Source organism: Pteropus vampyrus, unplaced genomic scaffold (genome assembly GCF_000151845.1).
Source record: "Pteropus vampyrus isolate Shadow unplaced genomic scaffold, Pvam_2.0 Scaffold461, whole genome shotgun sequence".
NCBI classification, from domain to species: domain Eukaryota; kingdom Metazoa; phylum Chordata; class Mammalia; order Chiroptera; family Pteropodidae; genus Pteropus; species Pteropus vampyrus.
The window spans coordinates 2,313,761-2,325,844 of NW_011889242.1; the positions used below are offsets into that span (position 1 = coordinate 2,313,761).

Genomic DNA, 12,084 nt, shown 5'->3' on the forward strand with positions numbered 1-12,084 from the left:
CCCCAGGGAGCAGCCCTGGGACAGAGATTACTGATGGGGCTCGTGAGGGAGGGAGCCTTCTGGAGATCCACGCCTGGACAGACGAGGGATCCCGGACAGTGGTGCAATTCCAACAGAAACCACTTGAGGGCAGCACTCTCGCCCTACATTCCTGAGGCCGGATCCCAGCAGCGAGCGCTTCCCGTCGCCGCTCAGCGCCCAGCATGATGGACGTTTGGGCTGTGTCTAGTCTGGAGCTGTCGCGAGCAGCGTTGCTCTGAACAGTCCTGCACCAGTCTCTATGGACGTAGGCCCCTGAGTCTGTTGGGTATTCATCCGAGAGTGCCAGGAGCTGCTGGGTCGTTAGATAGGTGGATGGGCACTTGGTAAAGAGACTGCCGCACTGCGCCTTTTGGCAGTGACAAATCCGTCCCCACCACCTACTGTGCGCGTGGCCCTGATCGCTCTAGGGGCTGGTTTCCAGGCATGGCAGCCCCTTGCCCCACGAGATTTTGGTTTGGCGGAGAACATTTGAACAAGGCAAGTATAAAAATGTAGGGGTCCCGGGGTCCCGATGGCAGGAGACACGGGCTGAGCTGCCAGTGTCCCAGGTGGGGATGGGTGCCCGTGGCTTTCCACTTCTGCTCAGCCTCAGGCTGGCACGAACCCTGGGCAAGCCCTCCGCTTCTTCAGCTGTATGGTGGGTACTGAAACAGCCGTTCAGCAGCTTGTCAGTGTGCTGGGGGCATCTTAGGTGGTGACCTATGTGAAAGCCCTTTGAACTGATGGGGCCCCGGGCTAACTCAGGGTTGACTGCCGGTGAGAGGGCCCTCAGGAGAGCGGACGTGATGTGGGTAGCTGCAGGGTCAGGGAGGAGGTGCAGAGGCCTCAGAAGCCTCAGCCCCTCCTGGGAAGTACTCCTTCCAGTCATGAGGGCCTCGGTGCATCCCACAGTACTGACTGCAGCCACCAGGGGGAACCCCAGTCCCTGTCTAGAGGCTGCCATCCACCCAAGGCCAGACACTTTACTTCTTGGAACCAACATTTAAGACAGCCTTGTGGTGGCTGGTGGCCTGGAGGTGGGGGAACAGAGCAGGCTCCATTGTGGGGTGGCTTCCACCTCACACTCGGGCAACCAGTCAGCTACTACTCATAAAGTTCCCACTGCGTGCCGACACAGTTGGATGAAGAAGACGTCACTGAGAACTAAATACTCGGAGGGGCTCAGAGTGGCCTGAGAGAGGGAGCATAGCACAGTAGCCAAGGCATCAGTTTCCAACCAGACCCCTGAGCCAAGTCCTGGTTTGTGCTTGTGAAAAATTTGCTTTGTGGCATCGTGCCTCAGTTTCTCCATTTGTACAATGAGGTGACACAGCAAATAGAACTTTGTTGAGGCATGCCACCAGCATGGGCAGGACAGTGCTTGTTAACCACACATACGTAGGGGTATGCACTAGTAGTTCAGCCTGGGCACTCCCCCACCCAAGTCAGGCTTGGGGCGGAGGCTCGGTTCCTCAGAAGGCTCACCCCCACCGAGCTCCTGAAGATGGGACCATACCTCCCCAGCCTGGTGGCATCAGGCAGCCTGCTGTCTACAGATTGTCTAGTAAGTTTCCACACAGGCTGAGCTCAAGACCTGATTTTCCTGATAAGGCTTCATAATTACCTTGTTTACAGGAATGTGGTTTATCAACAAGGTGCTCTAGGAACTACCAAGGCAGCCAGTGGTTCAGGTGGAGTGGAGGGGGTGCAGTGAGGGAGAAAGTCAGAACTAAGGGCTCCTGGCACCACCCAAAGACAGGGGACACCTGCAACTGGAGCCACCCAGGCTGGGCCAGCAGGAGCATAAACTATGAGTCCTCGCCTCAGGCAGGGCCAGCCGGAACTGTCAACTTTGGACTTGTGATTACTGCTGACCCCTCATTAATTTGCCTTTGGCTTTTGCATCTGGAGGAGGAATTGAGGGAGCCTGTCAGGGGACTTAGTGTGGCAGAGAAGGCCCAGGGTGGCAGCAACATCTTCTGAAACCCTGGGTCCAGGCTACTGTCACCCCTCTATTCACCAAAACCAAAGTCACAGCACATCAGGGCTAGAAGGAACCCACGGACCAGCTCATCCTGGCTTCCTATTTTTACACATGAGGACACCAGGGCCCAGAGAGGGCAAGGGAGGGCAAGGAAACACAGGAGGCAGAGCCTGCGTCTCCAAACCCCTGTCCTTTCCCATCTGCCACCTCCCCAGACCAGCCACCAGCACCATTACTCCCAGGGTCTTGCATGGGGTGTCCATTCCTTTAGCCAGGTTTAGAGTAGGCATGATCATGGACTTGACTGGGGTCCTGGGAAGGGCTTAGCGGGCTGGTAGAGGCCCAGGCACTCACACACCTGCAAACTGGCCCAGGCTTTCTCTCTAAGGCGGGGCCTACGAGCCGCCTTGGTAGGAGAGCAGGGTCCTGGGCATGACTGGACCTTCTGAGTCAATCTTCATTCAATAAGCTGCTCTGGAGGGTCATATGAGTATTGCATGTGTGAAGCATGAGGTTAGAGCCCACTACTTGCCAATCCCCAGCCTGTGTCCCTGTGGGGACGAAGGGCAGAGGCTCCATGGCCTCTTTGCCACAGCTGACGCCCTAGGACGTAGGCATTTGGCAGGAGCTCCTGGGGACCACTTGCACTTTAGAGTGGGTTCTGGAAGGTGGAACTCCAGCCCCAGTGAGGATGGGGAGCAACTGCACACTCAGGTTCACCTGCCTTGCTGTCTCTCTGCAGAGACCTGTGGCCTGGCAGCTTCCCAGATTCCAGGATGAAGGGAATTCAATTAGCCCACGTTGCCAACACTGATTAAGTGCCAGGCGACTCTCCACTCTGGCTGTGCATTAGAATCATCCAGGTGCTTTTAAAAATGGCTGGTGCTAGCCTAACCCCAGGCCACTGGAATCAGGCTCTGGAGGCAAGTGTAGGCACAGGTACTTGTAAACGTGCTGCAGACAATTATAATGCACAGGCAGTTGGCATACGACTGCTCAGAAGTGGGATAGAAGTCTACCCAAACTTCGCCAAGACCATCTCAACCCCTGCTTCCTTCAGGCTGGCCAGCTGCAGCGAGAAGACATCACCAGGAAATTCCCTAGCTATTGTAACTCGTGACAGCAACGTCAGATTAATCATCAACCCTGTAACATGATCCTGGCTTATAATAGGGGACCCGTGTAGACTCTGGAAACCTGTCCACTGGCCTCTCCAGAGAACTCCTTCCAGAACCAAGGACCTTGGGCCGGAAGACCTCAGGCTGATGGGGGCCCAGCTCTGCTCACAGGCTGGTAAGTGGAAGCCCAGAGCTTGTTCCCTGGACCAGGGATGCAAGAAGCAAGTGGGCCCTGGGCCATCACTGGGGCCTCAGTTTTCTTATCCCCAAGCCAGGCTAGTGCAGCCCACCTGCTAAGCACAGACCAAAAGGTCACCTAAGGCCATAGCGCCCCTCTTACCAGTTCCTGGCAGAGACCCGACCCTGGGCTCTTACCTCCAGAAATGTGACTGCCCTCCCTGGACCTGGCTCCTTCCCAGGCAAAAAGCCCCAGCCTCTATCCCCCTCCCCTATGGGCACTAAGAGCTCACACGACAATGACAGGTGGCACTCAGAGCTTTGAGGGGGGAGGAACCAAGCTGCTGCTGCCGCAGCTGCTGCTGCCACCACCGCTGCTGCAGAGGCAACTGTGTTTGGACCCCAGACACTAGGGGTGCCATGAAGGAGGCAGTGCAGGGATACAGGAGCTGGGCCCTGGCTCCCCTACTCTGGCTGCAACTTGCAGCCTATCCAAGCCAGCTCCCTCTGAGTACTTCTCTGTGGAGCTGGGGGGAGGGTGGAAAGGCTTCAAAGTGCTTGGTAGGTACCTGGCCCCGGAGAGGCTGGATGGCTATAATGAGGATGATGGCGATGGTGGGGGTCCTCATTGGGCAGAGAGCTGACTCGCACTCACTTAAGAGTCTAAGAGCTTTGCTACAACAGTTCTCTGATTAGAGTTCACCTGTGTGTGTGGTGGCGGGAAGGGGAGCATCCGAAAGCCTGCGAATCATGTTTCCTGAACTCCCTGGCAGTCAGCAGAGGCGGGTCCAACCTGGGGCAGGGTCTGTCCCCTGCAGCAGCGGGGAACCACTGGGGAGCCCCCCTCTACAGGCAAGTCACTCTGCTTTTGCAGCCACAGGGTCTACCTGGAAATGGGCTGGTAATAAGAATGGCTACCTGTGGGCGTGAGGGTGCTGGGGCCCCATGCCAGCCCAGGGCTGGGCATAGGCCTACTTGGAGAGCCACACTGGGCCTGTGCCCACCACTGCCGCTCCCCACCCCTGGGGCGGGTGCAGCAAGGTGGGAGGATGGGAGGGGAGGAGGGAGAGGAAGAGGGTGAGAGATAAGGTGAGGGAGCTGGCTAAGTGCATTCTGGGCAGGAAGCTCTTCCAGCTTCCTCCAGCACCTCCCCTGGAGTCCCCCCAAGCCGCTGGGGTTCAGAGGAAGGGCTGCGCAGTAAGCAACCTTCCTTTCCTGGCTGCCAAGTAGTCAGGTCAGGAAGTCCCTTGATTTTAAAGCTCACCGCAGGCGTTGAGGGGCTGACTTGAGAGCCCCCTCTCCAACTTGAGCCCCTACTCCAAAGGGGAGCTGCCAGGACCCCTTCTCTCCAGGGCAAGGAAGTCACCCTAATTGGCCATGGCCATCACAAATGACTCAGGTTCTCGGTGGGAAAATCAGAAAGTCAGACAAGAAGAGGGAACAGCACTCTCATGGGAGCCGTGGGCCAGGCCCAGCACAGCGGTCTTCTGTCCTTCAGGTCGTCTGCCAATACAGATGGGACACAGATGTAAACATTAGGCAAGAGTATCTGTGGAGCAAAGCCAGGACCCTGTTACTCTTACTGTTCTCAGACCTGCTCTTTTTAAGTGATGACAATGACCAGTCCTGGGTATTGACAGCCTTTAAATTTAACAACCAGCCTATAGAAGGGGAACTGAAGCTGAGGGGGTGGGGGTGGGGCTTCACACGAGAACTCAGATCCCAGACAGGTAAAGTGGCTCCTCCCCGGTTCAAAGCAGGTCTCCAGGGGTCCCCAGGCTGAGGGCAGGGTCGACAGCTGGAGGAGCTGGGGATGGTGGAAACGCCCCCCTTCAAGGCTTTAGGTGGCCCCGAAGTGCTGCAAGGAAGTAGGTCGAGGTGGCCATGGGGGGCTGATGGGTCCCTGCCAGTCCGCATTGACATCCCCTGCACCCCGTAGACGCCAAGGCGACTCCGGAGATCCTTCGCTTCCACGCAGAGGCCAAGGGCATGCATGTCCGTCTGGATGCTCGGCAGAGCACTGCGTATCGGTTCGCCACCTTCCACGATGGCATCGTGTTCAGCCAGCGGCCGGTGCGGCCCAGGGAGCGCGTAGTGCTGCGCGTTCTGGGGCACCAGGATGGCTGGTGCGGCGGCCTCCGCGTAGGCTTCACCCGCCTGGACCCTGCGCACCTGCCGGCGCCCAGCCTGCCGCCCTTCGTGTGCCCTGACCTGGAGCAGCAGAGCCCGACATGGGCGGCTATGCTACCTCATGGCTGTGCGCTGGCGGGGGACGTGGTTTGCTTCTGGGTGACCCAACGCGGCCGGCTCTGCGCCCAGGTCAACGCGGGCCCCCGGCTCCTGCTGCGCAAAGGCTTGCCGGTGGGCGCCCCTCTCTGGGCTGTGATGGACGTGTACGGGACCACCAAGGCCATCCAGCTGCTGGGTGAGGCCACAGGCACAGATCACAGACGGGGCACAGCTCCTAAGGGAGAGGTGGAGGCTGAAGTGGTGCTCTACGGCATCCAGAGCCTCGGGTAGAAACTTTCATTCATATTCTGTCAGTTTTTCTATCAGTTCCTGCCAGTGTCAGCTATTAAGATGGGAGCTGGTGACAAGATCCAGGCTTAGGGAGGGCAACCCTGTCCCTGAAGAATAATAAGATATAACCAGCACCCCAAACATGGGTTAAGGGACTGATCACCTTTCATGAAGGAAGAAATTTGGGGCGGGGTCTTTGCAGTGCAAGCAGGAGTTCACTGTAGACAAGCGTGGCAAGCCAGGGAACATAAGGTCAAGGGCAGAGCTGAGCAAGAAGATGCCTGTGGGACAAGGGCGATGTGTGGTCAGTGGTTGCGCACTAAACTTTTCCTCTAGGCACCTGTAGGAAAGTGGATTTCAGGGGAATGGGTAGAGACAGGAACACCCAGAAATACTGGCATTTCTGGGCTGGTGGTCCGTGACCCTGCCCAAACCCCTCCCCTCCCTAGCACTGGCTTGTTACAGCTACTGGAGCACCTGACTTGGTAGGCCTGGGTGGGACCTACTTTCTCCACCTCTTGGTGGATTCTGATGCACATCTTGGTTTGAGACCATGATTGATGCCGAGGGTCTCCACTCAGGCAGCAGCAGAGGGGCAAAGAGGCAGTGTCTAGAGGGAGGATGGTTTAGGAAAAAGGACTGCAGCCCCGTAAATTCTCTGCCAGCTCACTCTGGGAAAGAGATTGCCAGAATGAGGCCAGGGACCCACCTGGAGCTCCTGGAGCTCCTGCAGGGCGACAAGGAAAAGAAAGTCAATGGGTGCTGCCTCAGGGGTGGGGATGTTGCCCTGCAAGGCTGAGTCTTCCTCTCTGCCCTAGATGTCACAGCCAACACCTTCCCCACAGCCACGCCCTGGGCCCTCTGTGAGGACATGCCATCTGAGCCTGAAGGTGAGTGGCTTTCGTGAACACCAGAGGAGGCTGCCGGGGAGGCCCCAGCCCTGGGAGCTCAGGAGAATCCTTTAAGTCCTGTCAAGTCACTCACACAGGCTTCAGCTCTGCCTTTGAGAATATCAGCTGGCTTTACAAGTTCCAAGAGCACATTCATGAGCAGATAATGTTATTTTTCAGCCCTGCTTTACCAAAGCAATCCGCCGTTCAGAGTAAAAGCTTTGCCAAATAGGAATAAAATAAATATTAAGGGATAAAGAAGGAAGTAAAAAAGAAAAACTAAACCTATTACCTCCTAGGTGAATTTCCTCCCAGTCATACATATATTCCTTTCTTCTAAATTGGAATTTCATGGTTTAGGTGTATGTACACCATGATCTTCATACCAATTTTTTTCACTCGATTATGTTGTAAGCATTTTCTCAGGAGGTGATATCCCCAGTACGGCTGCCTGGTTCTCTGTCCTGTGGCTCTGTCATGAGTAGGCTGCCTACCCACAGGCTCATGTGCCTCTAACCTACTTATGTTGTCCCCTTTCCCAGCCACAGCAGGAGAGGAGTGTGTCATCTGCCTCCACCACGCTGCCAACACCTGCCTTGTCCCCTGCGGCCACACACACTTCTGCAGCTGCTGTGCCTGGCGGGTCTTCGGGGACACGGCCAGGTGCCCTGTATGTCGCTGGGAGATCGAGGCAGTAGTCCCAGCATGGGGTGGGGTCTTCCCGCTCTGAGAACTACAGAAGGGCCCCTGGTGAGAGTGATAGGTTGGGCCTAGCTTCCAGCCAGCCCTGCAGTAGGAGGGCCCACCCTCTTTTTGGAGGAAAGTCAGAAAGGCTGGTTGGTAATAAGCACAGCAGAGACAGGAAGACAGTGGACGATGGCTCTTCCCCTTGGCCCCAACAGGTCAGGGCTAGTGGCACGAGGAGAGGACCCTCTTTCAGTTCACTCCAGAACCGTCCTCCTGATGGGAGGCCTGGCTGTAGACAGTGGCTCAGCAGTGGCCAGTGGGCTTCTGATCCCTCTGTTTAGCTTCAGGTTCCTTTGTGCCCAGGGCTTACCAAGGCTTTTGGCTGGCCGCCCGGCACAGCCTCACATAAGTGCCAGGGTTCTTGGGACTGAAGAATCCATGCGAGTTAACGAGGAGGATCTTTGTTCAGAGATGGGCAGCCTGCCCCTGGCTTTATAGCTGAGGGGGTTAAGGTGTCTGCATGTACCTGTGGCAACCCTGCTCATTGAGGCTTAAGGACCCAGACTGGATGCAGAGAGGCATCTGGGTGGATAGAGTGTGGGAGCTGGGTTACTGCCGCCACGTCCTCAGTAAAGCGGATCGGTAGTTACCCACCTTGGCTGTGAGGTCCCAGTGAGATTACATATCTGAAGGTGACTCAGAAAACAAGTTGTCATTGTGCTGTCTTCTTGCCAATTTCTGAGATAGCGAAATAAAACTTGTCTTTTATGAATGACTTTGTAATGAATATGCCCCTTTGTTGCAGTCAGTGGGAGCGAGTGGAGCTGTGGGCTGGTAAGGAAGCCAGGGCATTTAGGGACATGCTCTCCCATCCTGCACAAACACCCCTGTGCTTGCAGGGGACTGGGCAGGCTCTGAGCACTCAGGCCTGTGGACTCTATTCTTCCAATCATGTGAAGTCCCCGTCCTATGCTCCCAGCCCTGAAGTCACAATCAGGCTTGACCCTTGCCGTCCTTGACTTGGGGGTGCTTTCTGGAGACTCTGGGTCTTGAGTGAAAGGAGGAGAAGACCTGGGAGTCCCCTCAGCAGTTGTTCACGGCAGGAGGCAAGCCATACCTGTGATGTGGCTGTCGCTCCCTGCTCCATGACTAGTGGGAGGCATCTCTCTGGGGGAGAGGGCTAAAAGGGGATTCCAACCTGTTGTGCTCCAAATCGCAACAATAGGAGCCCTCAAACTGCCTCCCTGCCCACACTGTAGTCATCCAGAGGGTCAGGACCTGGGTTTGATGGCCCCTCAGAGTTTTCACTCTGGAGCAGGAGCCCCTCCCTGCCACCCATGCATGTCTAACCTGGGGCATGTGCCTTTATTTCTGTGAGCCTCATTTTCTTCATCTATAAAGTGGAAATAAGATGATTTTCCTTGCTGGTGAGCTGTGAGGATAACAAGTATGAAACGTGTAGCTTAGAGAAAGCACTCGAAACATGGCAGCTGCCTTCCCTGCACACGGTGCCTGCCAGGGGATAGAAGTCGAGGGGTCATGGGGCTGGGTGTGCAAGCCTGGGTGTGATCCCGGCAGCCCACTGATTTTTACCAAGGGCCCTCACATCACCCTATATTTTGGGGTGATCCTTATGGATCCTAAAACAAGTTTTTTTCATCTTTTAAGTGTCTCTTTAAAATAAAACCCAGATACCTCTAGAGCGAGGACATCACTTTAACCCTGTTTCCAGTAATTACCTCTTATTAGTTCACACCTAGCCTGCCAGTAGACCTGATCCCTAAAAATGGTGAAGTAAGGGCTTCTGCAAATCCATTCTTCCCTAAAAGCAACCAGACTGGCAGAATTATAAAAATCACCTGAAGAAGGTTTGTCTAAGAGAAACTATTGAACGTAAGGACAGTGAGGTTTGTGGTATTTGAACTCGGCCCACTCCCATCTTCTAACCCCAGCTCCGCAGTAGCCTTGAAAACCAGCGGCCTTGCAGCCGTCGGAGGGAACAGTTGGGTCGGGAGCCCCTAAGAAAGCTCCATCATCAGAGCATCATCACTGTTGACCTGTACTGCAGTTCTCTAGAAAAGCTTCATTTACAGAGTGTTGTCATTATTTGACCCAACTTGAAACCTCTCCGTGGGAAAACCCCAATTCCCAAGGCGTTGTTTTCCTACTTAAGGCTCTCTGCATGGGAAAATCCCAATTCCCAGGGTGAAGCATAATCAGCTTCAATTATTAACATTGCAGCTGCCTAGGACTGTGATACCAGTTGGGACAAACAAGAACCCAGCAAAAATTTAAAAGGAGGATTTCAGAAATGAGATGTTTATAGGGGAGGTTAAAAAGCTCTGATATATTCCCGGGGATCTGAAAGACCATGTACATGCTCAGGAAAGACCTGAAAGGCCCCAGTCTCTCAATTCTGGCTGACCTTGAGGCCTTGTAAAAGCAGGAAATGTGGGCTATGACAGAGTTGTAAACTGCCTAAGCACTGAAGGTGTGCATCAAGCCACATATGAGCTCCTTGGCAAAGGGCAGAAGGTTTTCTAGCTTAAAGCATTTAAGGAAATCTCCATCTAATCATTAGGTGACTATTAAGCTAACTGAACAGAGGCATCAGTGGCTGCATGCTATAGGGAATATATGCTGTACAGAATTAGTCCAGGAGAGTCACTAAACAAACAAACAAACAAACAAACAAACAAACAAACAACAGCAACAGAAAATCTTGGTATGTGTGTGCGTGCGTGTGTCTGATATTCAGAGTTGCCACACTGTGTTATTTAAAAAGCCCAGTTTTCAAAAAAATGTGTGTGTGTGTGTGTGTGTGTGTGTGTGTGTGTGTGTGTGTGTGTGTGTGTGTGTGTTGTATGTGTAACCTGAAAAGCAACAGGAAAGTATGGCCTACACACAGGAAAAAATCAGTCACTAGAAACTGTCCCTGAGGGAGGCAAATGATGCACTTCCTAGACAAAGACTTTACATCATCTATCATATGTTCAAAGTACAAAAGGAAAACATGTCTAAAGAATTAAAAGAAAGTGTGTCATTGGTGGCTCACCAAATAAAGGTTATCAATAGCTAGATAGAAATTATAAAACAACCAAATAGAAACTATGAGGTTGAAAAGCACAGTATCTGAAATGAAAAATTCACTGCAGGAGCTTAACAGTAGATTTGAGGTGCAAGAGAAAGGATTAATGAACTTGAAGATAAATTCATAAAGATTATCTAGTTTGAGGAAGAGGGAGAAAATGAACAAAGCCTTAGAGACCTGTGGGTGGGACATCATTAGGTGCTTTGACAGGCACATGATGAGAATAGCAGGAGGAAGAGAGAGAGAAAGGGAGAGGGAAAAAAAATGCTCGTAGAAGTAAACTTTAAAAAGTTTCTAAAGCAGGAATAAGTCCAAACAGAGCAGAACCAATAATAAATGTAAATGAGTTAAATTTACTTATCAATTAAGAGGGATTTTTTTCAGTAGGGGCAAATAAAAAAATAAAAATAAAACCAAGAAATGCAATCCAGTTATATCCTGTCTCTAAGACATATACCTAAAACAAAATCCAAAGAGTAAAAATAAAGGAAAAGAAAAAGATACCAAGCAAGTGTAAACAAGAGGCAGACAGGTATGGCAGTCCATGATTAGGCTTGCCTTGGAGATCCTTCAAGGTAACACAGGGGGAAAATCCCTGGGCAGGGTAGCACAAATGCCCCTGGGAGAGACTGCTTTGTGCTGACTCAGAAAAAAACCCAGCTGCCAGGCCAGGTAGCCAGGCTCCCTGATGGGTTGAATTCCTGATGTATATGTGGTATTGGTCATTTCTGGTGCTGAAGAGAAACCACAGTTCTACACTTTTCAGATGTCTTACTCCATCCAGATCCACCAAACTTTAGGCATATGTCCACAAGAAATAAGAGGGCAACCATGAGTCACCTCCACACTCTGCATGCTTATCTTATGTAAATCCTTTGATCCAGTTTTTTATAAACCAAAGTAAAATTTACCTTAAACTAAGTCCAACTCACTGTTCTTGATTATCTGAAAAGCCAGATGAGACTCTTTGGTCTCACCTACCACTCAGGCGAAGCCGTATTAACTTCAGACAAACTAGAATTTGAGGAAAAAGGGGTTATAGGGGATAAAGAGGGAATTGATATCCATGAGAGCAATAATCGGCTAAGAAGATACATAGTTTCAAATGTTTATGCATCCAACAAATTATCTTCCTAAGAAAAAGCAAAAAGTGATATGAAAAAAAGGCAAAATTTGAAAAAGGCACAATAGCAGTGAAACACTCTTAATGCATCTGAGAAATGGAGAGATCAAGAAGACAAAAATTAGTAAGACTATGAGTGATTTGAAAAATGCAGTTCATCTAGTAGATGTATACAATATTTCAATCCCCAAACCAAAGGACATATATTCTTTTCAAATATATCAAATATTCGTAAAAACATTCTATGTGTTAGACCACAGATTTAAAAAATAAAAATGAAATCATGAGCTATATTCTCTGAACACATAAAATACAGAATTAGAATTAACATATCAGCAAAAAAGGGAATATATCAAACAACATAAAGATTAACAAAAGAATATAATGTACACCAATGAATTTGCACCAATGAATTTACCTCAATAAATTAAAAAACCCAGATGAAATGGATGATATGCTTGGAAAATATGTTA

General features: G+C 51.7%; 1 protein-coding gene across 2 annotated transcripts; it reads left to right on the plus strand.

Moving 5' to 3' along the window:
* The first annotated feature begins 261 nt into the window (after nt 1-261).
* On the plus strand, nt 262-8,172 carry NEURL3 (neuralized E3 ubiquitin protein ligase 3). 2 transcript variants are annotated; one of them, XM_023524327.1, is made up of 5 exons: nt 262-519; nt 3,179-3,298; nt 5,240-5,725; nt 6,639-6,710; nt 7,253-8,172. In XM_023524327.1, exons 2-5 carry the CDS (start codon nt 3,271-3,273, stop codon nt 7,438-7,440), a joined length of 774 nt encoding a protein of 257 aa, XP_023380095.1. In that variant the 5' UTR covers nt 262-519; nt 3,179-3,270; the 3' UTR covers nt 7,441-8,172. The 2 variants fall into 2 exon arrangements, with proteins under 2 accessions (XP_023380095.1, XP_011380303.1); XM_011382001.2 differs by lacking the exon at nt 262-519 and having other exon boundaries at nt 3,062-3,298.
* The last annotated feature ends 3,912 nt before the right edge of the window (nt 8,173-12,084 follow it).